The sequence below is a fragment of the Vipera ursinii genome, assembly GCF_947247035.1.
Source record: "Vipera ursinii genome assembly, chromosome: 15".
Classification (NCBI taxonomy): Eukaryota; Metazoa; Chordata; class Lepidosauria; order Squamata; family Viperidae; genus Vipera; species Vipera ursinii.
Window position 1 is genome coordinate 3,953,106 of NC_139528.1, and position 27,492 is coordinate 3,980,597.

Genomic DNA, 27,492 nt, shown 5'->3' on the forward strand with positions numbered 1-27,492 from the left:
AGGGGGGGGTGGAAACCCCCCCACAATTTAATCTCTCATAATTCACGGGATTATATGAGGTTTATTGAGCTGATCTATGTTCGGTTTTCTTCTGGGGAAGGTGGTCAAAGTCCGTTGCAGCGGCCAGCAAACGACGCAGGGCCAATGCGCCCCCCCCAACTGCCCCCAGCCGTTTATATATTCTTATTAAAAACAGAAGAATGGGGAAAAAAAAGAGATGGAAGGGACCCTCGTTTTGTAGGCTTGTCTTCCTTCTTTCCTCCAGCTAACGTCTCCCAGGGGCAAAGTCTCTCAACCTTGGCCAATTTCACACGCGTGAACTTCAGTTCCCACCTGCATGTAGTGGGGGGGGAGTTCTGGGTGGGGTGGGGGGGTTCCCCTCTATCAAGCGTGCCACGGCACGGATAAAGTTGCTGAGGTTGAAAAACACACCAGGCTAACTCTTTTTTTTTTTTGCAGCCTCTCTCATTCCCCCCCCTCCTTCCCTGCCCTCTTTCTATCTTCCTCTCCTCCCCTTCCTTTCTTCCCTTTTCCTTCCCTTCCCTTCCCTTCGTCCATCTTTCTTCCCTTCCCTTCTGCCGTCTCCCTTCCCTTCCCTTCGTCCATCTTTCTTCCCTTCCCTTCTGCCGTCTCCCTTCCCTTCCCTTCGTCCATCTTTCTTCCCTTCCCTTCTGCCGTCTCCCTTCCCTTCCCTTCGTCCATCTTTCTTCCCTTCCCTTCTGCCGTCTCCCTTCCCTTCCCTTCCCTTCGTCCATCTTTCTTCCCTTCCCTTCTGCCGTCTCCCTTCCCTTCCCTTCGTCCATCTTTCTTCCCTTCCCTTCTGCCGTCTTCCTCCCAGCCTTCTTTCCTTCCCTCCTTCTCAACCTATCCCATGCTTCATCAGCTAAACAGGGCAACGGGGTGTGTGTGTGTTTTTGTGTGTGTGTGTGTGTGTGTGTGTCTCCCTCCTCAATCAACCTTGCCACGCCACAGATAAGAGCCACCAGCAGGTCCACAGGCATTCTGGGGAAAGCAAATATACAATACACAACCCAGTATATTTGTATATGAGTCAAGCACACACACACACACACACACACGCCCCCCCACCCCCCTCGACTGAACAGGAGGTGGATGCGAATGGAGGCTCTCCAGAGGGGTGGGGGACGGGGTAGGGGGGTGGGGGAAAGAAACGCGGGCGATGAGGGATGGGCGCATGGCTTGTTTGGAGGCTCTGAAGGAGCCAGGGGGCTGGGTCCAAAGACACGAGGCGTTGGAAGTCTGCGCGTGCGAATGCGCGCACGTCGAAAGGAAGCAAAGAGATGAGGCCTGCTCCTTGCTAGCTAAGGAAAGGGGTTCTGAGAACGTGAGAAAAGGGTTCTTGGCCAGGAATGCTGGGTTGAGAAGGAAGAGGTCTCTCCGTTCTCTCCTCCCTCTCTCAAGAAATGAAGATGAGAGGAAGGGGTCTTCCTCATCCTCCCCGCCCCCCGCCCCCCCAATCAGTCCAGGGCAGGCGTAGGCAAGCTTGGCTCTTTTTATTCTTATTTTATTTTATTTTAATTCCATTTATATCCCGCCCTTCTCCGAAGACTTAGGGAGGCTTACAAGCTTATGAGTCGTGGACTTCAACTCCCAGCATGGCTCAGCATGGAAACCTCTCCTTTTCTCCTCAGCCTGGCTGGCTCAGGAATGCTGGGAGTTGAAGTCCACCAGTCATAAAAGAGCCATAGGTTCCCCCCATGCTGGCTCAGGAATTGTGGGAGTTGAAGGTTGACTCAGCCTTCCATCCTTCCGAGGTAGGTAAAATGAGGACCCAGATTGTTGGGGGCAATTAAGCTGACTTTGTAATAATGCTGCTTGGGGTGTGTGTGAAAGCCCTAATAAGCAGGCATATACATAGAATGAAGGCTACTGCTAAGCTTGTAAGCCGCCCTGAGTCTTTGGAGAAGGGCGGGATATAAATGGAATAAAAAAAAAAAAAAAGTCCACAAGTCATTAAAGGGCCAGGTTTGAAGACCCCTGGTTTAGAGTATAGGCCAGGGGTAGGCAACCTCGGCTCTTTTATGACTCCTGGACTTCAACTCCCAGAATTCCTGAGCCAGCATGGGGGAACTATGGCCTCTTCATGACTTGTGGACTTCAACTCCCAGAATTCCTGCTTGGAAACCTCTCCCTTTCCCCCTCAGCCTGGCTGGCTCAGGAATTCTGGGAGTTGAAGTCCACGAGTCATAAAAGAGCCAAGGTTGCCTACCCCTGGTCCAGGGGATAGCATCAATGGATGCTCTGAAGCTAAGCGCAGGGGGGGGGGGGGGCGGGAGGGAAGGTCTGGGTCTTTTTAGCAACCCAAGAGGTGTCCCTTCTGCAGAGGGGAGAGCTGGCTTGCAAGGCCACGAATTGGGACTTTTAAACAGTTGGCTTACATCCAACTCGTTTGAAAAGTGGTTGCAAGAGGGAGTGTGTGTGTGTGAGTGTGTAAGGAAACTGTACCACTTCAAATGAGAATTTAAAAAAAATAATTTTTTTAACAGCATTAGACCAGGAAGGGGGGGCGCAATTCTGCAAACTTTACGACCTGCGGACTTCAACTCCCAGAATTCCTGAGCCGGCGTGGAATTCTGGGCGTTGGAAGTCCGCAGGTCGCGTTAAAGTGGCCCTAGTCACACACCCTCCCCCCGACATTAGCCTAATCCAGGGGTCTTCCAACCGGGCGCTTTGATGACTTGTGGACTTCAACTCCCAGAATTCCTCAGCCAGGCGGAGTTGAAGTCCACAAGTCATCAAAAAGGGCCCGGTTGGAAGACCCCTGCACTAGGGTCAAGGGTGACTAGAGGGAACCTTTTCCTTATACCAGGGGGGTCTTCAACCTTGGCAACTTTTTAAGAACTTGTGGACTTCAACTCCCAGGATTCCTTCTGGCTGAGGAATTCTGGGAGTTGAAGTCCACAAGTCATCAAAGGGCCCGGTTGGAAGACCCCTGAACTTAAGCCTAAGCAATCTTAAAAAGGTGGCTGAGGTTGGAGACCACCATCACCCACCCACCCCGCTTTAAAGAAAGACTTTTGTTCCTGGGTGGGGCCAACCTCTGGGGTGAGGGGCTCCCTCCCTCCCTCCCTCCCTCCTCCTCTTCCTCCTTACCTATCTTTGCCGTTCTGTATGGAATTCTGGCCCAAGCTGGTCCGGTCCAGCATGGGAGAATTGCGGCTCCGGTTTGTGCTGGTCGAGAGGACGCTGTTCTGCAAAGGAGGAGAAACGCCAAGTGAGGGAGGGGCGCTGGGGCAAAAGAATCGTGGTGGTGGGTGGGGGGGAGAGAGACCCTGGCAACCGCTTTCTTAATGTTTCTGCAGGACGGGGAGAGGTGGGGTGGGGAGAAAGAGGGCAGGCTGCCTCCCCCACATCCAGAAAGAGGTACTACTTTCTCGCTTTGCGACCACTTTGTTGTTCACTTGGTGACCACCGCTTTTGACAGCTGCCAGAAAAAAGGTGGTCAAATCAGGTTGGTCTGATGTGTGAGTTAGGGTTAGGGTTACGACCGTCACGTCCTACGGCAGAAATTCAGGACCCCAGGAGGACCGTAGGCTGAGGACTAGCTGCACAGGGAATTCAAGGGTGGGCAGGCTGACTCCCCCATGAAGCCGCGCCCTCCAGGCACTGACCGTGGAGGGCATGGGGGTGCTTTTTTTCCTCTCCAGGCTGGGCAGGGGGCTGGCGGGCACTTTGACGGTGCTCCCGGTCTTGCTGCGGCCGGCCTCCCTCTCCTCCTCGGGCCTCTTGTTCTCGGCGTTGGCGGCCTGCGTTTTCTTGGAGTAAGACGTGGAGGATGGGATGGTGGGTACTGCGGGGAGATGGAAACAAAGATAAGATATAAATATAAACGTAAGCATGTAAGTGTCACAGAGATGCAAGGAGGGAGGAACGAGGATAATTCTTTAGGAGCTGAAAGGACAAGGACACACACACACACACACACACACAGAGCGGGATCCTCCGAAAGTTGTAACCCAGCTGTAATTTGGAATCATGATGACTTTTCGGGCGGCCACAGTGAAAAGATTCCAGGGGACTTACATGAAAAACTCAAAATGGGCAAATGAAAGTATACTTACTGTTATTGTTAAGATATTTTTTTTTTACCCTGCCTTTTCGTTTGTTCGTACACAAACACACACACACACAAACACACACTTATATATTGGGTCAACTCAACTCAAATACTGCCTCCTATTTTCTGCACCACAACAACCCTGCAAGGAGGGATGGGCTGGAAGACAGGGACTGGAGCAAAGTCACCCAGCTGCCTTTCACGCCTAAGGCGGGACTAGAACTCCCTGTCTCCTGGTGATTGGCCCAGAATCACCCAGCTGCCTTTCACGCCTAAGGCGGGACTAGAACTCTCTTGTCTCCTGGTGATTGGCCCAAAGCCACCCAGCTCCCTATCGTGCCTAAGGCGGGACTAGAACTCTCTTGTCTCCTAGTGATTGGCCCAAAGCCACCCAGCTCCCTATCGTGCCTAAGGCGGGACTAGAACTCTCTTGTCTCCTAGTGATTGGCCCAAAGCCACCCAGCTCCCTATCGTGCCTAAGGCGGGACTAGAACTCACCGACTCCTGCCGATTGGCCAAGTCACGCCCAAGAACACTAGAACTCACGATCTCCGGTTTCTAGGCCACGAAACAGGAAACAGCTGGGCGACTTGGGGGGGGCAATCACCAGGAGGGGGGGTGAGTTCTAGTCCCTTTTTAGGTAGGAAAAGATGGCTGGGTGATTTGGGGCCAACCATTCTCTCCCGCCGGATGGTGGTCGTAGGGAATGCTAAGAGAAGGGAGGATGGTCAGTGATCTTTGTCAACTCGAATTGTTATTATATTATTATTATTAATTATTATTATTTATTTTTATTTTTTATTTTATTTTAATTCCATTTATATCCCGCCCTTCTCCGAAGACTCAGGGCGGCTTACAAGCTTAGCAGTAGCCTTCATTCTATGTATATGCCTGCTTATTAGGGCTTTCACACAAACACACCCAAGCGGCATTATTACAAAGTCAGCTTATTGCCCTTATTTTACCTACCTCGGAAGGATGGAAGGCTGAGTCAACCATGATAATAATAATAATAATAATAATAATAATAATAATAATAATAATAATAATAATAATAATAAGAATAATAAGAATAAGAATAAGAATAATAATAATAATAATAATAATAATAATAATAATAAGAAGAAGAAGAAGAAGAAGAAGAAGAAGAAGAAGAAGAAGAAGAAGAAGAAGAAGAAGAAGAAGAAGAAGAAGAAGAAGAAGAAGAAGAAGAAGAAGTTGGAAGGGACCTGGAAGGTCATCTAGTCCAACCCCCTGCTCAGGCAGGAAACCTACACCATTTCAGACAAATGGCTGTCCGGTCTCTTCTTAGAAACCTCCCAGTGTGGGACGATCAAGGTGGGATGGTCAATAAATAAATAAAATCCCTTTATTGGAATCCCATCCTCCCTGCTTTGCCCAGAATGAGGAGGAGGAGGAGGAAGAGGAGGAGGAGACGGGGGAGGAGGAAGCTCACCCTGGTCACTCAAGCGGCGTTGCTTGGGGTTGGCCGAGACGCTGCGCTGCACCTTGTGCGAAGGGGAGGGGGCCGTGCTGTTGGCCAGCTCAGGCTGGGGGCGAGGTTTCAGGGTAATGCTGTCGTTGTTGTCCAGCTGGAAAAGCAGGGAAAAAAAGGAAATCGGGAAAAGGCTTCCGGGACCCCCCTCAGCGGCCTTTGCTCCCCACCCGACAGGCCAGCCCTTGGAGGCCGGCTCCAGAAAAGCAAAAAAAGGGCTTTGTTTGTTTTTTTCCTTCTTCTTCTTCTTCCTCTTCTCGCGGAAGGAAAAGAGGAAGTTTACTCTGCCGCTGTCGGAGCGTGGGAAAAAAAAAAGGCCGTTCTAGAACAACTGGATGATGCAAAATCACGACAAAGCTGGGCGACGGAAAGAGGGAGTTGCCTTTTGCAGCCACAGTCCGCAAAGAGATGCGTTGGTAAATGTATTTGGTAGAAAGGAAAATGGAGGCTTCTTTCTGTCTCTTTTCATTCTTTCTTCCTGCACTTTTTCTTTTTTACTTTTGGCTAGTTTGTGTTTTTTTTTTATTCTTTGCAAAAGGTGCATTAAAGATTACCTTCCTTCCTTCCTTCCAGCCTCCCTTTCATCTCCTTCTTTTCAGCCTCCCTTCTATCTCCTTCCTTCCTTCGTTCCTTCCAGCCTCCCTTTCATCTCCTTCCTTCCTTCCCTCCCATTCCCTTCCTTCCTTCCAGCCTCCCTTTCATCTCCTTCCTTCCTTCCTTCCTTCGTTCCTTCCAGCCTCCCTTTCATCTCCTTCCTTCCTTCCCTCCCATTCCCTTCCTTCCTTCCTTCCAGCCTCCCTTTCATCTCCTTCCTTCCTTCCTTCCTTCCTTCCTTCCTTCCAGCCTCCCTTTCATCTCCTTCTTTTCAGCCTCCCTTCTATCTCCTTCCTTCCTTCGTTCCTTCCAGCCTCCATTTCATCTTCCTCCCTTCCTTCCATCCAGCCTCCCTTTCATCTCCTTCCTTCCTTCCTTCCTTCCTTCCTTCCTTCCTTCCTTCCTTCCTTCCTTCCTTCCTTCCTTCCTGCCTCCCTTTCAGATCCATCCATCCATCCATCCTTCCTTCCTTCCTTCCTTTCAGATCCTTCCTTCCTGGGTCTGTTCTGCTTGGCTTATTTTTTTAAAATTCCCAGTCAGAGGATTTAGGAACACAAAAAGGACACGAGAAACGTGCTGTGTGGAAAATGCAGACTACGGGGAAGGTTTCCGAGAAAAGGCACGAGAACTGGAAGGCTACTAAGACAAATGGAGAACAAAGTCCTCTTATCCAGGGATCTCCAGGGATCTGACCAAAAGAGGCCCAGGCTTGGCTCCTCCTGGTATTCAGCAGGGCGTCATCTGTCAATCACACCTTTCACCATGTCAGCTTGGCAGCTGCCAAATTCTAAGACGGATCCGTGACAGTGAGTGGCAGTCGGTGAGTCCAGGGGTGGGGGCAGGGGCTGGATCCTGGTTGCCACCTGCACAGGGCAAGGTGGCAGCTTCTGCTCAGACATTCCCATGGACAGGATGAACAGGATAAGAGAGCTGGGAGGGACCTTGGAGGTCTTCTAGTCCAACCCCCTGCTCAGGCAGGAGACCCTATGCCCATTTCAGACAAAGGGTTGCCCAATCTCTTCTTAAAACCCTCCAATGATGGAGCACCTGTAATTTTTGGAGGCAAGCCCTTCCATTGATGAATTTTACTGTTAGGAAGTTTCTCCTTAGTTCCAGGTTGCTTCTCTCCTCGACTAGTTTCCATCCGTTGCTTCTTGTCCTGCCTTCAGGCGCTCTGGAGAATAGACTGACCCCCGTCTTCTTTGGGGCAGCCCCTCAAATATCGGAAGACTGCTATCATGGCACTCCTGGTCCTTCTCTTCGTTAAGCTAGATGTGCCCAATTCCAGCAACCGTTCCTTGTATGTTTTAGCCTCCAGTCCCCTGATCGGCTGTGTTGCTCTTCCCCCGCACTCTTTCCAGAGTCTCAACGAGAAGCCACGTGGCTAATCGCCCGCTTGCTTCAGGGGCTGCAAACCGCCCCTGCAGGGCTGCCGTTCCGAAGTTCAACGCACCCGGCCACCCACCCACCCTTCGCACTCACCTCTGAGTTTTTGTAACCTAGCAGCAGGTACGTCGCCATCACTTCATTATACTTCTGGCTGACTAAGGACTCTTGAATTTCTTCCCGGGTGTACCCCATAGAAATCATGAGCTCTGGAAGGGTGAAGGAGGAGAGGGTCACAATCAACTCGTAGGAAAGACCACCCCCAGCTGCTCAGAAAGCGGAACGTCCCACCTCGCCCTCCAATGGGGATGGCCTCTAGCCCAGGGGTCTTCCAACTTGGCAGCTGGCTGGCTGAGGAATTCTGGGAGTTGAAGTCCACAAGTCGTCAAAGTTGCCACGTTGGAAGACACCCCAGCCCCCACTGCTCTAAGCCCATCAGCCCTTCCTAACTTTTGCACCTGTCCGCCGAGGGTCTTTGTAGTCTGGCAGAGGTTCCACGTAAGGCTTCAACTCATCGTCCTCGTGACCCACATTCATCCAGCGGTCTTTCATGATTTGCTGAGGGGGGGGGGGGAAGGAGGAAGGAGAGGCAGACATTAGAACCACACCGAGAGGATGGCTTCCTTTGCAGGCGTTTCACTGCCAAACTAGGCAACGTCATCAGCGCTGGAAGGGAGAGGAGTTGAACCTCTGTTGAAAGGCAAGTCAGCTGCTCGTATATAAAGGTAAAGGTAAAGGTTCCCCCGCACACACGTGCTAGTCGTTTCCGACTCTAGGGACCGGTGCTCATCTCCCTTTCAAAGCCGAAGAGCCAGCGCTTGTCCGAGGACGTCTCCGTGGTCATGTGGCCGGCATGACTGGACGCCAAAGGCGCACGGAACGCTGTTACCTTCCCACCGGAGTGGTCCCTATTTTTCTACTTGCATTTTTTACATGCTTTCGAACTGCTAGGTTGGCAGAAGCTGGGACGTGTAACAGGCGCTCACTCTGCTACGCGGCACTCGGGATTCGACCCGCCAAACTGCCGACCTTCTGATCGACAAGCTCAGCGTCCTAACCCACTGAGCCACCGCGTCCTCTTGCTCGTATATAAATGTATAGAAATGGCATGGGTCCGGATTATCTTAGGGAGCACCTGCTGCCAGCGTCAACTTCCCATCGTCCTGTGCGCTTCCACAGGGAAGGCCTCCTCAGGGTCCCGCCGGTCAAGGAGTGCCGGCGGGTGATTCCCAGGGGGAGAGCATTCGCGGTGGGCGCGCCTGCCCTTTGGGAATCAGCTGCCGGTGGAACTCCGGATCGCCCCGACCTCCGTTCGTTTCGCCGGGACCTAAAAACCTGGCTATTTACGCTGGCCGGGCCTGGACTGAGGGGTTTTTAAAGGTTTTAAATTCAATTTTAAAGTGTTTGGGGCTATTAATTTAATTGTATTTTAATCTGTATACTGTATTTTTTTTTAATTTGCCCTGTAAACCGCGCCCCGAGTCCTTCGGGAAAAGGGCGGTATATACATCGAATAAAATAAATAAATAAATAAATAAACAAACGAACAAACCCGGCTGAAGGAATCAAAAGAAGGGAACAGAACAAACGAGTTGGGAGGGACCTTGAAGGTCTTCCACTCCTCAAGCGGCAGATCTGATACTACTCCAGACATGGCTGACCAGTTTCTCTGAAGCAAGCAAGCTCAGAGAGCACCAAAGAAGCCACAGTACTTCTTCCTCCTCCTCCTCCTCCTCCTCCTCTCAGCAAGCCCCACTCCAGTGTGATGGACCACAAAATAACAAGAGGGAAGAGACGGCAATTGCCCCAAGGACACTGTCCCCCTTCTCAGCAGCCTCCCTCCCATTTTCCAGGAAAACTGGGGGCCTCTTTGGTAATGTTTCCTTCCCCCCCCCCCACTGCCTAAATCCACCCATGGAAAAGCTGGTTGGCTGGCTGCTTCTTTTTCTTTCCCACTTTCAAATCCACCTGAAAGCTGTTGGCCCTGGAGAAGCAGAACGATTCCTCTCGTGGCCGGCAAGCCGCCGATGTTAAAACAGCCTCCCTGTTGGGAAAAGCTTAAGGCGGCAGCCGAAGGGGCTCGGGAAATTACCTCCTTCACGCCGAGAGGTAATTTGGGCCCTTCGGAGCCAGACAAAAGAGGGCGGTGGATGACAGAGAAAGGAACGGGGCCTTCGCCGAACCGGCAAGGACAGGGTTTAAAAATGAATAATAACGTCCCATTACCAACAATAAGGAACGGTTTTGCAAGGCAAAGACGCGCCGAAAATGGAGACGCTCCCTAAAAAAAAAAATAAAAAAAAAATCACCGTGGCTGTTTAACACACTAGGCTAAGGCAGAAGAAACCAGGCTAAAACAATTTCGGTCGCCAGCGTGTAAAAAAAAAAAAGATGTCGAGACTCTAGAAAGAGCGCAGAGAAGAGCAACCAAGATGATCGGGAGGACTGGAGGCTAAAATATATGAAGAATTGGGGATGTCTAGTTTAACGAAGGGAAGGACCGGGGGAGAGGGGGGACATGACAGCTGAGTTCCAAAATTTAAGGGGCTACCCCGAAGAAAAGGGGGTCAAACTTGTGGACTTCAACTCCCAGAATTCCTCAGCCAGGCACGTAAGGGACTGGAGACGAAAACATATAGGGAACGGCTGCTGGAATTGGGTAGGTCTAGTTTAATGAAGAGAAGGGCGAGGGGGGACATGATGGCAGCCTTCCAGTATCTCAGGGGCTGCCCCAAAGAAGAGGGAATCAAGCTATTCTCCAAAGCATCTGAAGGCAGGACAAGAAGCAATGGATGGAAACTAGTCAAGGAGAGAAGCAACCTAGAACTAAGGAGAAATTTCCTGACAGTTAGAACAATTAATCAGTGGAACTACCTGCCTCTTGAAGCTGTGAATGCCCCAACATTGGAGGTTTTTAAGAAGAGACTGGACAGCCATTTGTCTGAAATGGTATAGGGTTTCCTGCCTGAGCAGGGGGTTGGACTAGAAGACCTCCAAGGTCCCTTCCACCACTGTTATTCTGTTACACTGTTCAGTTAACTGGCTACGTTTGCCCAGGATTAACAACAAGCTATTGTCGATCAACCACAACAGCTGGACCTCTGTGTTATTTCCAATCACCATGGTTTTAAAAACGATGCTCTCCAGAGTTCTTTTAAAAGGCAAAAAAGGAAAAAAAATGGAGCCATGGAGCAAAATCTATCCGCAAAAGGCTGGATCAGAGCAAGAACATGAGTGAGCGAGCGAGCGAGCGAGCCAGGGTTCCTGTTGCTTTCTCCGAAGACATATGCTGAATTAACCGCCTCCCCCCCCTCCATTTTCCGTCTTTTTTGAAGTGTGAAAACGCCTATTCTGATCCCAAAATCAGCAGCTATTCACAGCGGTGATTGATCGCTCCTGCAACAAAGGGAGAAGCCGGCGTCTGTTTGTCAACCGCTAATTATAAAATTTTGCAAGATCACGATGGACTTGTGATTAGCAACCCGCTGTGCAAAGATCGACGCGTCCCGGTGCAACGAGCGAGCAATCCGGCGATTGGGGAGCTCTTGGCTTCCGGCCCAGGACTCTGTGCCAGGACAAGCGGCCCTCGACTTACGACCGCAAACGGGGCCCAACATTTATGTTGCTAAGTGAGACGGCGGTCAAAGTGAGTTTTGCCCCACTGCACCAGCCTTCTCGCCGCCGTCGTTAAGCGAATCACTGCAGGCGTCTTCCCCCACTGACTTCTGATCCTCGGAAGGTCCCCAGAGGGGATCACGTGATCCCAAGAGACCCTGAAACCGTCATAAAGGTGGAAGGAGAGGAGAGATTTTTGCAGAGAGGAGCCCATCAAAGGCCATGGCAACAGTGGTGAATGCTCAAGATTAAAAGAGAAGAAGAGGAGACTGGACAGCCACTGGTCTGAAATGGTATATGGGGTTTCCTGCCTGGGCAGGGGGTTGGACTAGATGACCTTCAAGGTCCCTGCCAACTTTATTACTATCATTGCTGGATTAATCCTGCGCTTCTCCAAAACCAACTTCGCTTAGCTGCAACCCCGCAATCTCTCGAGAACAGCGGGCAGGCGAGGAACGGTCAAACCTTGGGCCATGACACAATCTGGACATTTGTTGAGGGATTTTGGCCGTGCCGTTCCACGCGGCTGCCCAAAATTGGCATTCAGCCTGGGTACTGCTCACTTTTAGGATAAAAACAAGAACAACCCAGGAGGGGTCCACACACAAGGGTTTTATGGCATTTAACTCACTGTCTGCGTTCACACAACACACGGTTCAACCAAACAGGCTGACTTCATAGGACACACAAACACACACACACACAGACACAGACACACACTCGGAAGTCCCAGAAAGATTAGCTGAGGGTAACGCCACCACCCAGTGACCTGGTCACGCTTGTTGTGTGAACACCACCTACTGGTCAGGTTTGTACAAGACAGCCGACCTAGTCCGTGGCTCCCCCCACCCCCAAAGTACAGGCACTCCTCGACTTACGACAGTTCATTTAGTGACCATCCAAAATCACGACGGGACTGGGGGAAAAAAAGGTGACCTAGGACCGTTTTGGACGCCCGTTGCAGCATTCCCCACGGTCACGTGATCCAAACTGACTCTGATTTAATTTTATTCCCATTTCCTTGTGGCCAATTTCCCTTTGCTCACCTCTAAAGTGCCTCTCTTGCTAGGATTCAGGATAAGGAATTTTTTCAGCAGGTTCTCGCAGTCCGTGGACATGTAGAAGGGGATACGATACTTCCCCCTCAAAACCCGTTCTCGCAGCTCCTGGAAAGGGGGAGAAGGCGCGACGGGGAAGACACAAGGTCAACTTTAAGCCGAAGAGGAACCCCCTGCGGGCGCACCCGCGCTTCTCCTTCAAGAGAACTAGAAGCCTCCTCTTGAAACGTTTTAAAACAGTAGTGGCAAACAGTATGGCATGCGTGCCAGAGGTTCGCCACTCCAGCACAAAGGAGAAGAAGCAGCCGGCTGGCAAGCCCAAGCAGAGGTGGCAGAGCACACCCACACCCAGCAAGCCAAAGGCCACCCTGAGTGGAGAAAGCCGGATCCCGATCAGCGCCATGGCCCCCTAGTCACGGCTAGGGTTGCGTGCCTCCCCCCCATCTACGCTGGGCCTCCTGCCCACCACCCCACCCACCAGAGACCCCCTGGATCTCTCCCAACCCTGCCCGGCCCCCACAGGCGTTCCCCCCCCGTGAGCAACATCGAGGTGAGCATGACCACCTCCGTGACAACCGCAGCCATGCCCCCACGCTCCCCCCTGAGGGCACCACGATGCTTCTGCGGCCCTGGCACTTTGCGATAAATAAGTGGGCTTTGGGGTTGCGGTTTGGGCCCTCGGCCTCCTAAAAGCTTCGCCATCGCTGTTTTAAAAGGTTTTAATTTGCAATCTTATTTTTTTTCTGAACTGCCAGCCTCCTGGAATCGTTTGGCCGAGAGGGGAGGCTGTAGAGAAATCAAGTCAAAATCAATTTTTAAAAAAAAAAAAATACGGTTTGCGTGGGAGGAGAAGGGCGAACCGTTCCAGGTGGCGTTAAAATCCAAACGGGTTCACTGAGCGGTTGATGGGGGTGGTGTGGTGGACAGCTTTACCTTGAGGTTCTGCCCATCGAAGGGCAGGGAGCCGCTGACCAGTGTGTAGAGGATGACCCCGAGGCTCCAGACGTCCACTTCGGGCCCGTCGTACTTCTTGCCCTGGAACAATTCGGGAGCGGCGTACGGGGGGCTCCCGCAGAACGTGTCAAGCTTGTTGCCGAACGTGAACTCGTTGCTGAAACCAAAGTCTGCAATCTTGATGTTCATGTCGGCATCTAAGAGCAGATTTTCTGCCTGCGGGGGGCAGGGGGGGAGAAGGGAGAGGGGGAGAAAGGTGGGGAAAAAAAAGATATTTATAAGGGGCTGATCCACAAGGAGGATTCTGTGAGTTTTGGGCTGGGAGTCACTGCAGATTAAATCCAAGGTGGGAAAGTTGAGGTTAGATCAAAGAGGCGAGGCTTTGATTTTTTTTTTTGGGGGGGGGGGAGAGAATCAGGAACCACAGCAACTTTGGGGTCCAGCTGGCGGCGGGGAGGTAATGAAGCGAAGAGGGCGAGACTGGCCCGCCCAATGATAGACGATCTGCAATTTTTTCCCCAGGTTTCACAAGCATACAGAAGCTGTGGATGCTCCGTCGCTGGAGGTTTTTTAAGAAGAGACCGGATAGCCATTTGTCTGAAAGGGTACAATAGGGTTTCCCGCCTGAGCAGGGGGTTGGACTAGATGACCTCCAAGGTCCCCTTCCGGCTCTATCCTGACTCTCAGTCCCGCTTGTCTTTAAGAAGCGCTGCAAGTTTGTTTTTTACCGTTAAAGGTAGTCCTCAACTTACAACGCTAATTGAAGTTGTCTCTTTGAAGTTACCGTGGCACTGAAAAAACGAGGAGACTCTGGCTCCTCACATTTACAACCGCGGTCAAAATTCAGGAACTCGGCACTGGGTGTGTTTACGACAACGGCAGCACCCCGGCGTCCACGAGATCACCACGCGTGGCCTGACAAGCCAGTTTCTGACTAGCAAAATCAATGGGGGAAGCTGGATTCGCCTGAAACAACTGCGACGATGCGCTTTAAACAACGGTGGGGAAAATGGCGACAGCGGCCTCGCTTTGCAATGAAAGCTCTGCTCCCAACTGCCGTCGTAAGTCAAAGGACTGCCTGTGTTGTTGTTGTTGTTATTATTATTCTGGGTCACAGAATTTTGGCGTGATTCTCGCCCTTCGCAATTCACGTGCTTTTCGTTTATGCCTGCAAACTGGGGCCGGCCGCCAAAGCAATGCCCAAACCAGCGGCAGAGACAAGGAATCCTCGACTTACGACCGTTCATTTGGCGACCGTTACAACGGCACTAAACGACACGAGGTAGGGCTGTTTTTCATCCTTGGCGACCCTGGCAGCTTCCCCGCGGTCACACAGTCAACATTCAAAAGGCTGGGCCGCTGATTGGTAGTTACGACCCTGGCAGGCGATCGATTCCCCCTTTTGCGACCTTCTAAGCAGCCGAGCTCAATTCACAACCGGGCGCCTAACTTTTAACAGCTGCAGGGATTCGCTTCCCAACAGTGGCGAGAAAAGCCGTCACGTGGGGGCAAAAACCCGCTTGGCAGGCGTCTCCCTCGGCGACGTAAACGGTGGGCTCAGCTGGGGTCGTTAAGTCGAGGACAACCTGCAGGGAACAATGTCAGCAAGCTTCGGCACCGAGTTTGGAGACGCTTCTGGGCTGCTGAACGTAAGCCAGCATCTCGGGTCTCTCCGGAGTCCCAGCTTTGAAAGCCAGAGAGATCCTTCACTTTCATACGACTTCAGGCTCAGGAGAAAAGAAAGAGGGGGGGGGGGAAGCTCTGGATATTCAATATTAATGCTCGCAATAAACAAACTGGGGGGGGGGAAGAGAAAATCTGATATACCCTGGGGGAAAACAAGCGAGGATGGAGGGCTCCAGCTGCCCTGGGCTCTAACTCCAGATGCTGGCTGGCTACGGATGAAAGACACGTCAAGAGCGTCTGGCTGGGGAAGAAGGCTTGCCTTAGGCTGCCTTTCAATCCAGGGGCCGTCAGAGGCAACGGGGTAGGAAGGCGGGCCAAGCCTCCAATCTGAATCAGCGATCTAGTAGCAAAAGCAGGATCTACAGGCTAACAGAGCTGGAAGGGACCTTGGAGGTCTTCTAGTCCAACCCCCTGCTCAAGCAAGAGAGCCGGTGCCATGCCAGACAGGGGGCTGTCCAGTCTCTTCTTAAAGGCCTCCAGTGATGAAGCCCCCACAGCTTCTGAAGGTAAGTCGTTCCACTGGTTGATGGTTCTCACTGTTAAGAAGTTACTCCTTAGGAATAGAACAGAACAGAATAGGAAATAGAGAATAGAATAGAATAGAATAGAATAGAATAGAATAGAATAGAATAGAATAGAATAGAATAGAATAGAATAGAATAGAATAATAGAATAGAATAGAATATAGAATATAGAATAGAATATGAATACAGAAAATAGAATAGAATAGAATAGAATGGAATAAGAAATAGAGAATAAAGAGAGAATAGAATAGAATAGAAATACAGAATAGAATAAGAAATAGAGAATAGAATAGAACAGAACAGAACAGAATAAGGAATAGAATAGAATAGAATAGAATAGAATAGAATAGAATAGAATAGAATAAAGAGAGAATAGAATAGAATAGAATAAGAAATAGAGAATAGAATAGAATAAGAAATAGAGAATAGAATAGAATAAGAAATAGAGAATAGAATAGAATAGAATAGAATAGAAGGAATAGAAAATAGAATAGAATAGAATAAGAAATAGAGAATAGAATAGAATAGAAGGAATAGAGAATAGAATAGAATAGAATAAGAAATAGAGAATAGAATAGAATAGAATAAGAAATAGAGAATAGAATAGAATAGAATAGAATAGAATAGAATAGAAGAGAAGAGAAGAGAAGAGAAGAGAAGAGAAGAGAAGAGGCCGCCTTTTCCACTCACCTTCAAGTCTCTATGTACAATGAATTTCTGGTGACAGTACTGCACAGCAGAAACTATCTGGAAGGGAAAGGGGGAAGAAGGCTGAAAAAACGGCATTTCTGCACCAAGGAAACCAGCCTCAACTCAGCATTAAATCCACCCCAATCTATTTCGCACCCCGTTGCACCCTAGCTGCTCTGCGGGGTTGCATCCCCCACCGCTCGGAGTTGAAGGAGAACGGTGCAGCGAAGAAGTGGGAGCGTGTGTGCGTGTGTGTGTGGGAGGGTGTCTTTTCCAAGAAAGAGCTGCATAAATTAGGCCTGGTCGTTGCATCATTCGCACACAGCATCCAGCCTGTGCAACGGGTGGGTGGAGGGTTGACTGTTCCTGCGGAAGAGGGGTGGGGCGGGGGGTGGGGGCAAAGTTCTTGCAGGGATGAACCAAGAGGTTTCCTCATCCTCTCCTCCTTCCCACCCAACGGTGTTCAGTTCCCAAGTTCCTTCCCTGTCTTAAATTTCCAACTCGACGTTATGACTCATGTTAAGGAACTGATTTTCACATGACACAGTGGCACCCGCTCGTTCAAGGTGGCTTTACAAGGAAAGGAGAACGAGGCCTGGAGGGCACAAGAGGGAGGGGGGGGGATTCTCTGGCCTGGGGAATGAGGATGGGCGTTTCCCGAAAGGTGGCCGGGTGAGAAACCGACATCCTTCTCCTGTAAGCCAGGATTCCGTAAGAAGGAAAGTCGAAGGCAGCGGGGAGGCCCGGCCTTAACGTGAACCCTGGAGCAACGAGGGCCAAGAGTTGGCATCCTAACACTGGAGCAGTGGGCTAATGCCTCCTTAAGTAACACCAGCTGCCTGTAATTAGTGCAGGTTCGAGTCCCACCAGGCTCAAGGTTGACTCAGCCTTCCATCCTTCCCAGGTAGGTAAAATGAGGACCCAGATTGTTGGGGGCAATTAAGCTGACTTTGTAATAATGCCGCTTGGGGTGTGTGTGAAAGCCCTAATAAGCAGGCATATAGATAGAATGAAGGCTACTGCTAAGCTTGTAAGCCGCCCTGAGTCTTCGGAGAAGGGCGGGATATAAATGGAATTTAAAAAAAAACAACCTTGCATTGTTGCAGTGACCCTGCCGCTTCGCAACGACCGACCAGGCGAGAGAGATAAGGGACTTTTTTTTTTTTTAAAAAAAAGAAGGGTTTAAAAAAAAAAACTCAGGTTGTCAACATCTGGATGAACGGAAGGACTGGGAAAAACCACCTTTGCACGCCAAAGGAAGGAAAAGCATCACCCACCAGCCCAACTGATTGGGCAAACGTGGGACTAAAAAGGCTGGCTTGGTGTGGCTGAGAAAAAGGTTTCCGGTTGCCCCTTTACTTTCACCGTTCAGCAACACGCAACACGCAACCTGGGAGGAGGTCAGCAAAGGAGGAGATTTCCCCTCCCCCCCCTGGAATTCAGTTAGCTATCTTTGAATGGCACCTGCCGCTCAAGCTTGATAAAAATTCAAAACGTCGCGCTTATCGACCCCGAGGATCCTAAAGGGGCAGTTTTGGCCAAGGAGCCCAAATTGATCGGGAGCAAAATTTGGGCGGCCGTTTCCCAAAGCACCACGGGGCATCCGACTCGGCTTCTCCTCTCTGCTGGGCAGCGGAAGGTGGCAGAGATTTATTTATTTATTTATTTGAATCCCATTTATATCCCGCCCTTCTCCGAAGACTCAGGGCGGCTTACAAGCTTAGCAGTAGCCTTCATTCCATGTATATGCCTGCTTATTAGGGCTTTCACACACACCCCAAGCGGCATTATTACAAAGTCAGCTTAATTGCCCCCAACAATCTGGGTCCTCATTTTACCTACCTGGGAAGGATGGAAGGCTGAGTCAACCTTGAGCCTGGTGGGACTCGAACCTGCACTAATTTTATTTTATTTTATTTTAATTCCATTTATATCCCACCCTTCTCCGAAGACTCTGGGCGGCTTACAAGCTTAGCAGTAGCCTTCATTCTATGTATATGCCTGCTTGTTAGGGCTTTCACACACACACCAAGCGGCATTATTACAAAGTCAGCTTAATTGCCCCCCAACAATCTAGGTCCTCATTTTACCTACCTGGGAAGGATGGAAGGCTGAGTCAACCTTGAGCCTGGTGGGACTCGAACCTGCACTAATTGCAGACAGCTGGTGTTACTTAAGGAGGCATTAGCCCACTGCTCCACCAAGGCTCTATTCACTTGACGTAGAGGCTGAACTACAAGTATGAATTACTTGAAAGTTAATATTACTTCCAAATAATCTTATCCTCTTAAAAAAATGGGTCCTCATTTTACCTACCTGGGAAGGATGGGAGGCTGAGTCAACCTTGAGCCTGGTGGGACTCGAACCTGCACTAATTTTATTTTATTTTATTTTATTTAAATTCCATTTATATCCCGCCCTTCTCCGAAGACTCAGGGCGGCTTACAAGCTTAGCAGTAGCCTTCATTCTATGTATATGCCTGCTTATTAGGGCTTTTGCCCCCCCCCCAAGCGGCATTATTACAAAGTCAGCTTAATTGCCCCCAACAATCTGGGTCCCTTGGTGGTTCTGCCATTTCATGGGTTTCACAGGAGGAGGGGGCAGCACCAACCTGTCGGAATTTGGCCCGCGCTTCCTTCTCTTTCATTCTTCCGTGGGCCACTAAGTAGTCAAAGACTTCGCCTGGAGGCAGAGAGAGACACAGAGAGAGAGAGAGAGAGAGGGCAACGAAGCTGCCTTTTCATTTGGAACAGAAATATGGCACATCAATCAGGAAAAAGCGGTAAGAGAGCGGAGGTGGGGCGGGAAGAAATGGGCACGAAAGCTGACCCATTTTCGCAGCCAAACCGAGGCACACGAGGGAGTGTGGCCTGCAGACAGGTATTTCTCCACCTTGGCTAAGTTAAGGTGCACGGACTTCAACTCCCAGAATTCCCCAGCCAAAGGTCCAGCCATTTTAAAGCAGGCTGGCTAAGGAATTCTGGGGGGGTTGAAGTCTACCCATCTTAAAGGATGCTGGCTGGGGAATTCTGGGAATGGAAGTCCACCCATCTTAAAGCATATTGGCTGGGGGATTCTGGGAATGGAAGTCCACCCATCTTAAAGCATGCTGGCTAGGGAATTCTGGGAATGGAAGTCCATCCATCTTAAAGCATGCTGGCTGGGGAATTCTGGGAATGGAAGTCCATCCATCTTAAAGCATCCTGGCTGGGGAATTCTGGGAGTGGAAGTCCACCCATCTTAAAAGGATGCTGGCTGGGGAATTCTGGGAATGGAAGTCCACCCATCTTAAAGCATGCTGGCTGGGGAATTCTGGGAATGGAAGTCCAGAAATCGTAAAAGGGCCAAGTTGGAACAGCCCTGGCTTAAAGCGTGATCTGCCAATTCCATCAAAGCTTCCTGGAATTTGGGAACAGGACGGGGGGAAGGAGGGGAGGGGGGAAAACGATGCCCACTCACCTCCGCTGGCATACTCCATGACGAGGTACAGCGTCTTATCCGTCTCTATGACTTCAAATAATTTAACTGAAAAAGACAAACCGGGGAGAAAGGGGAGGAGAGATTAGAAAAAAGACCTGGCCAAACAAAGGAGCCAGAGGCAGCTGGATCGGAAAGGAAGAGGAACACAGGCTGTAAGGGGAAGAGCAAGCTGTTTAGAGGAAGTCCTCGACGTACGACCGCCACCGAGCTCCAAAAAACTTCCGTTGCTAAGCGGGGCAGCTGCTCCGGGAATTCTGCCCCCTTTCACCACCTTTCTCGCCACGGTTCGTTAACGGAAGCGCTGCAGTTTCTCAAGTTGGCAACTTGGTTGTTAAGTGAAACTGGTCAGAAGGTCGCAAAAGGGGATCAGGTGATCCCGGGACGCTGCCACCGTCCTAAAGGTGAGGCCAGTTGCCAAGCGTCCCGGACCGCTGGGGGCTGCTGCAACGGCTGTTAAAGGGTGAAAAACCACCCCCCAAGTGCCGTTGCGACTTCGAACGGCCACTAAATGTTGTTAAGCCGAGGACTGCCTGGACTTGGGGAATGGCACTCCAGAGGTGGAGGAGGGGAGGGGCAGCCCCCCAAGGCACAAGGACCTGGGGGCTTTCTGCGGCCATGTTGCAGAATTCGACGGCTTTCATCATCGGGAGCGGGATGCTGCCAAAGAGGGCGCCACTTCCCAGATGTGCCGGGAATGCCCTTTCTCAAAACTCCAGCCGGCAAAGCCAGATGTTGAGAGCAAGGAAAGGCTGGGGTGCTGCCCACCAGGCAGATGAGGAACCGCCACATCTGGGAGGGAGTAAAGGGGAAGAAAAGGGGGAACTCACCTATATTGGGGTGATTCAGAACCTTCATTATTCGCACTTCCCGGAAGAGCTGGAGGAAATGAAGGGGAAAAAGAAACGGGGACAGTTACTTCCAAGCCTCCAATGGCTGTTACTTCCCTGTCTGGAAGCAGCTTCCCCACCACCCCCACCACGGGGCCTTCTGGGTGTGCTGGAACTGCAATTCCCAGAATTCCCCCGTTGACACCAAAGTTCATGGGAAGGAGGGGTTTTGCAGAATACAGGCTGGGGGATTCTGGGAATTGAAACCCACCCATCTTAAAGCATGCTGGGTGGGGGATTCTGGGAGTTGAAACCCACCCACCCACCTTAAAGCACGCTGGGTGGGGGGATTCTGGGAGTTGAAGTCCACTCATCTTAAAAGCATGCCGGATGGGAATTCTGGGAGTTGAAGTCCATCCATCCTAAAGCAGGCTGGCTGGGGAATTCTGGTAATTGAAACCCACCCATCTTAAAAGTATGCTGCTTGGTGTGTGTGGGGGGGTGTTTCTGGGAACTGAAGTCCACCCATCTTAAATCATGCTGGCCAGGGAATTCTGGGAGTTGAATTTTTTTTTAAAATTCCATTTATATCCCGCCCTTCTCCGAAGACTCAGGGCGGCTTACAAGCTTAGCAGTAGCCTTCATTCTATGTATATGCCTGCTTATTAGGGCTTTCACACACACACCCCAAGCGGCGTTATTACAATGGCAGGGTCAGGCTTAATTGCCCCCAACAATCTGGGTCCTCATTTTACCTACCTGTGAAGGATGGGAGGCTGAGTCAACCTTGAGCCTGATGGGACTCGAACCTGCACTAATGGCAGGCAGCTGGTGTTACTTAAGGAGGCTTTCACCATTCGGCAACACGCAACACGCAACCCGGGAGGTCAGCAAAGGAGGAGATTTCCCCTCCCACTGCTCCACCAAGGCTCCACCCTTCTTAAAGTATGCTGCCTGGGGAATCCTGGGGGTTGAAGTCCACGGATCTTAAAGTGACTAAGTTTGAGAAACACTGAACTAGACTGTTGTTCTCATGGGATTAAGCCTTTTAAACAACGACGTATTAATCTGCAAAGGCCCCAAAGACAAGCCGACTGTGCCTGCAAAGAGGCAGGGTAAGAAGCCCCTAATGATTTCACTCCAGGGGGGAGAAGGAAGATTGTCTGGATGTGGACCTGCAAATCCCAGCAGGAGCTGAGGCTCACGAGAACTTGAGGAAGGTCTCAGGTTTGGCTAAGTCCTGAAACCTCTCATCAGGAAAGAGAGGAACAAGCCTCCAACGATATACAGAATAAATAAATAAAAAATCCCTGTACGTCTGGGACTGCTTTGTAGACAAAAGTGAAGGTTTTCCCTTCCAATTATTCCACTCCAGGGCATTTTTCAGGCCTTCCTTCTCAGCTTTTCCACCAATGGCAGGAAACACCCCCCCACACACACACACACTTGTGGTTCTGTGACATCAGGGACTCTCATTAAAGGCTTCACACCGCCAGTAAAAAAAAAACACACACACACAACCACACCAGGTTTGGAAACAAAGCGAGATTAAAAAGCCAGCAATTTCACACTCGGCCGGCCGACCAAAGTGAAGGCGGGCCCGCAAAAATTCCGGAACCTTCTCACCTTCTGTAAGCTGGAGGAATTCAACTGCGTCTTGTCGATGATTTTCACAGCCACCTGAAAGAGAAGACAACACAAAAAAGTCACAAGACTGTCTGAACGGCAGCAAAGGCAGCGAAAAAACAAGTTTGCAAGCTAACAGTGGGTTTTGCCCCTTCTTGACAAAACGATGGAGCACTCTTGGGGGGGGGGAAGGAAGATGATAGGAAATCTCGTTTCTAAAAAAGAGAGAGAGAGAGAGAGAGAGAGAGAGGGGGGGGGGGCAGAGAGGGAGGGGGAGAGAGAAAGAGGGAGGGGGAGAAAGAGAGTGAGAGTGAGAGAGAGGGAGAGGAAGGGAGGGAGAAAGAGAGGGAGGGGGAGAGTGAGGGAGAGAGAGAGAGGGAGGGGGAGAGTGAGAGAAAGAGAGGGAGGGGGAGAGAGAGAGGAGGGGGAGAGGGAGGGAGGGAGAGGAAGAAGAGAAAAGAGAAGAGAGAAGGGAGAAGGGGGAGGGAGGGAGGGAGAGAAAGAGAGGGAGGGAGGGGGAGAGAGGGAGGGAGAAAGAGAGGGGGAAAGAGAGAGGGAAAGAGAGAGGGAAAGAGAGAGAGAGGGAGGGAGGGGGAGAGAGGGAGGGAGAGAGGGAGGGGGAAAGAGAGAGGGAAAGAGAGAGAGAGAGGGAGGGGGAGAGAGGGAGGGAGAAAGAGAGGGAGAGAGAGGGGGAAAGAGAGAGAGAGAGAGAGAGAGAGAGAGAGAGAGAGAGAGAGAGAGAGAGAACTATTCCACATTCAGGCCTGTTGCTTTTCCCGGCTTCTCCCAGAAGACTCTCACCTCTTTCCCCGTCAAGACGTGGCGCGCCAACTTGACCTTCGCAAAATTGCCCTTGCCGATGGTCTTCAGCAGGCGGTAGTTCCCAATGTGGGGCTGCTCGTCGGTGGCGGTTGCAGGGACGCGGCCTCGCAGCATGTTGGACTTGGCGCTGGGCTTGGCGTCTGGGTGTCCCAAGGCCGGCTGAAGAGATAGACAGGGAAAGGGGGAAGGAGAGAGAGGGAGAGAGAGAGAAATGAGATGAGACGAGTTACGTTTTTATGGAACGCCGCTCTGCCTGCAAAACAAGAGAGTCCTCGACTGACGGCTGCAATTGAGCCCCTTTCTGCTGCTAAGCAAGACAGCGGTTCAGTACGTTTCGCCCTGTTTTACGACCTTTGTCGCCGCAGTTGTGAAGTGAATCCTGCAGTTGGTTAAGTCAGTCACGCGGCTGTTAAGTCAACCGCCGCCGACTTTGCTTGTCAGAAGTTTGCAAAAGGGGACCACGTATCTCCACTTCAATATGAGCCAGCCGTGTGCGGCAGCTGCCAAAAAAGCCAACACAGTGCTAGGCTGCATCAACAGAGGGATAGAGTCAAGATCACGTGAAATGTTAATACCACTTTACAAGGCCTTGGTGAGGCCACACTTGGAATGCTGCATCCAGTTTTGGTCACCACCACGATGAAAAAAAGATGTCGAGACTCTAGCAAGAGTGCAGAGAAGAGCAAGAAAGATGATTGGGGGACTGGAGACCAAAACATATATATTAACGGTTTCTGGAATTGGGTATGTCCAGTTTAATGAAGAGAAGGACCAGGGGAGACATGATAGCAGTCTTCCAATCTCTCAGGGGCTGCCACAAAGAAGAGGGAGTCAAGCTATTCTCCAAAGCACCTCAAGGCAGGACAAGAAGAACGGATGGAAACTCATCAAGGAGAGAAGCAACCTGGAACTAAGGAAAAACTTCCTGACAGTCAGGACAATTAACCAGCGGAACAACCTGCCTCCAGAAGCGGTGAATGCTCCAACCCTGGAGGTTTTTAAGAAGAGAGCTGGACAGCCATTTGTCTGAAGTGGGTATAAGGTTTCCTGCCTGAGCAGGGGGGGGGCTGGACTAGATGACCTCCAAAGTCCCTTCCAACTTTATTATGAAGTGTGCGTAGCCACTGCTCACCCAGGTGGATCCGCGCAGGCTTGCACGCTCGCCTGCCACTTGCGCGGCCTGCTTCCGAAGGGGCTGCGGCCCAGGGGTTGGGGACCCCCGAGTTTGAGGATATTTTCATTAATGGATGATTTCACATCTCTCCAGGATGGACGGATGTGGGGCAGAGCCAAAGGTTGCCAGGAAAGCAAGCCATAAAAAGCTGAGCAGGCTAAGAATCCAAGGGACGCCTCACCTTGGGGCTGCTTCAACCTGCAGATAATACCGCATCCCGTGCGGCAATGCTAGTTGTGCCCACCCGTCACCTGCTGCTCATTGCATCTAGCCTGCCGTAACGGTGCCCATTTCACACAGCGGGAAATGACAGCCGAGAACGTGCTGCGGGTCACCTGGGCACGTCAAGAGAGCGCGCAGCTGAGACCTGAGGAGCTGCAAGGTTCCATTAAGACAAGAGACAGCGCCCAAACCACCCTCGCGAGAGACTCGGGCAGGCTGAGGACGCGTAGCGACAAAACAATCTTCGTGCTCTTTACCTGTCAACCTTGCTTGAATAGAACAACAGAATTGGAAGGGACCCTGGAGGTCTTCTAGTCCAACCCCCTGCTCAAGCAGGAAACTCTACACCAGGGGTCTTCAAACCTGGCCCTTTTATGACTCGTGGACTTCAAGTCCCAGAATTCCTCAGCCGGGCTGAGGAATTCTGGGAGTTGAAGTCCACGAGTCAAAAAAGGGCCAAGTTGGAAGACCCCTGGCTCTATGCCCATTTCAGACAAATATCAATCTCTTCTTAAAAGCCTGCAGTGCTGGAGCACCCACCACTTCTGGAGGCAGGCAGTTCCACTGGTTAATTGTTCTCACGGTCAGGAAATTCCTCCTTAGCTCCAGCTTGCTTCTCTCCTGGATTCGTTTCCACCCCGTTGCTTTTCGTCCTGCCTTTCAGGTGCTTTGGAGAATGAGGGTGACCACCACCCCCTCTCTTTAATGGCACCCCCTTAGATATTTTTGACCATTTCCACCCCAAAATCCATTGTCAGCTCTGGAGCTTTTTCACGCCGCTGCTGCGATGTTGCCCAGCGATTGTCCGCCAGGCAGTTAGTAGCACCATGCGGCGCCCTTCGGAAACAGTTCCAAAAATGTGCTTCGGATTCCCCCACCACATGACCCCCCACCACCACACTGCTATTCACGTTTCTCAGGCTTAACAAGCTAATTGATTAAAGTCAACGTGAATTCAGAGCCGGGGTGGTTAGGGGGTGGGCGGGCAGCCCTGGTAATTAGAAGATGGGAATAAATCGTATTTTACGACTCTGATTGCACACTACACCCCTGGCTGTGGCTGTTGGCCTGCTCTTCTCCAGAGGAGTTGGTGCTTGGTCAACAACACCCCACCAAGCAGGCCTAATTGAAGGATTATTTGAAGGGGGGGGGGAAGAGAGATAGCAGAGGCAACCGCTGAAAGACGGCACGACAGATTTGTCAACTGGTATTTCAGGATAGCAAAAGATTCTTTTCTTAAAAAAATAAAATAAAATCTTTTTTTTTTTAAAAAAAAACCTGGTTATAGTTGCCTGACTGGTGTTGGTTGTAACAATTTCCTGAAGACAATCTGCACACTACGGACAGGTTCTACAATTGTTAAACTAGGAACCGCAAAGGTATTTTTTCCTTTTTCTTTTTTTTTTTTGAGTTTATGCGGGGATGAAGAATAGAATACAACAGAAATACGAAATAGAATAGAATAGAGGAGAGGAGAATAGATGGAAATAGAATAGAATAGAATAGAATAGAATAGAATAGAATAGAATAGAATAGAATAGAATAATGGAATGGAATAGAATAGAATAGAAATAAAGAATAGAATAGAATAGAATAACGGAATGGAATAGAATAGAAATAAAGAATAGAATAGAATAACGGAATGGAATAGAATAGAAATAAAGAATAGAATAGAATAGAATAGAATAGAATAGAATAGAATAGAATAGAATAGAATAGAATAGAATAGAATAATGGAATAGAATAGAATAGAATAGAACAGAATAATGGAATGGAATAGAATAGAAATAAAGAATAGAATAGAACAGAATAATGGAATGGGAATAGAAATATAGAATAGAATAGAATAGAATAGAATAGAATAGAATAGAATAGAATAGAATAGAATAGAATAGAATAGAATAGAATAGAATAGAATAGAATAGAATAGCTTGGAAGGGACCTAAGAGGTCTTCTAGTCCAACCCCTGAGAAACAGACCCTACACCATTTCAGACAAATGGCCTGTCTCTGACTGAGAATAAGCCGGTGGGGGGATCCAGTGGGACCCCATCAAAGCCACATGAGCCCGAAAAGACAGTCCTGGAGGCCAAACAAAACAGTGGAGGCTGCTCTTAGACGAGTGACACCTTTGCAAGGCCTTGGCTCTCCAGAAGCAGCCATTTTGGATCAGAGAAGCCCATAGGCAACATCTCAACAGACCTTCAATCACCTTTTGACGATGGAAGCATCGTCAAAACTCAGGTTTTTCTGGGGAAACATCTAGCGAAAAACAACCCACCACAAGAGATGGGGCGCCCAAAGCCAGATTCACTTCACCACCGGGTGGCATACTTATCAGCTGCAGAGATTCGCTTCACAACCGTGGCGAGAAAGGTCGTAAAACGGGGCAAGGTTCACTCAAGACATGTCTCCCTCGGCAGCGGGAATATTGGGCTCCGCTGCGGTCGTTAAGTTGAGGACAAGTTGTATTCGTCGGCAAAGAAGTTAGGCTTGGGCTGCTCACCAGGTTGAAAAAACCCACAGAGGTGGGGTGTGTGTGTGTGTGTGTGTGTGTGTGTGTGCGTGTGCGTGCAGAGATACAACTGGGCTTTCTGTTCTGAAAAGAACACACTTCCTGAACAACTACGAAAGACCTAATACAAGCGTTGCTGCTTTGAAAGAGTTCCCCCCAAGAGTCACTTCTACCAAGATAACACACATTTAAAAAATGTTTCTGCCCTAGCACAAATGCTTTTATCAATGAATAAAACATGAAATCCATTATCTCTGGAAAACCTGGAGCCATCAAGTACCTGTAGAGGCTGTAAGAAGTGAGCAACATCACTCGTTTCCGGAGGTTCCTAGTATTAACAGCTTCTTTCTCTCCGGCTCTTCCGGGAAAACCAAGTTAGAGAAACAGGAGCTGAACACAGAATAACTGACTTGGAAGGGACCTTTGGAGGTCTTCTAGTCCAACCCCCTGCTCGAGCAGGGAACCCTATGCCATTTCAGACAAACTGCGGTCTAATCTCTTCTTGAAAACCTCCAGTGAGGAGGGAGGGAGGGAGGAAGGAAAAAAGTACAGCAGAATAGCAGAGTGGGAAGGGACCTTTGGAGGTCTTCTAGTCCAACCCCCTGCTCGAGCAGGGAACCCTATGCCGTTTCAGACAAACTGCGGTCTAATCTCTTCTTGAAAACCTCCACTGAGGAGGGAGGGAGGGAGGGAGGAAAAAAAGTACAGCAGAATAACAGAGTTGGGAGGGACCTTTGGAGGTCTTC

General features: G+C 50.2%; 1 protein-coding gene across 12 annotated transcripts in view; it reads right to left on the reverse strand.

Annotated features, from left to right (window-relative positions):
- The window catches only part of MARK2 (microtubule affinity regulating kinase 2), a 97,827-nt gene that overhangs the window by 12,247 nt on the left and 58,088 nt on the right, over nt 1–27,492 (reverse strand). For 10 of the 12 annotated variants that reach the window (XM_083373979.1, XM_083373978.1, XM_083373977.1 and 7 more), the window contains exons 2-14: nt 22,816–22,995; nt 22,015–22,068; nt 20,389–20,437; nt 19,541–19,606; nt 18,693–18,763; nt 16,081–16,137; nt 13,160–13,396; nt 12,215–12,334; nt 8,012–8,111; nt 7,650–7,762; nt 5,535–5,670; nt 3,633–3,811; nt 3,115–3,212 (exon numbers count right to left, since the gene is read on the reverse strand). In XM_083373979.1, coding sequence (XP_083230105.1) covers nt 3,115–3,212; nt 3,633–3,811; nt 5,535–5,670; nt 7,650–7,762; nt 8,012–8,111; nt 12,215–12,334; nt 13,160–13,396; nt 16,081–16,137; nt 18,693–18,763; nt 19,541–19,606; nt 20,389–20,437; nt 22,015–22,068; nt 22,816–22,995 — 1,460 coding nt within the window. Of the gene's footprint in view, nt 1–3,114; nt 3,213–3,632; nt 3,812–5,534; nt 5,671–7,649; nt 7,763–8,011; nt 8,112–12,214; nt 12,335–13,159; nt 13,397–16,080; nt 16,138–18,692; nt 18,764–19,540; nt 19,607–20,388; nt 20,438–22,014; nt 22,069–22,815; nt 22,996–27,026; nt 27,179–27,492 lie in introns of those variants that run through there. The other 2 variants (XM_083373984.1, XM_083373987.1) reach the window with 2 other exon arrangements.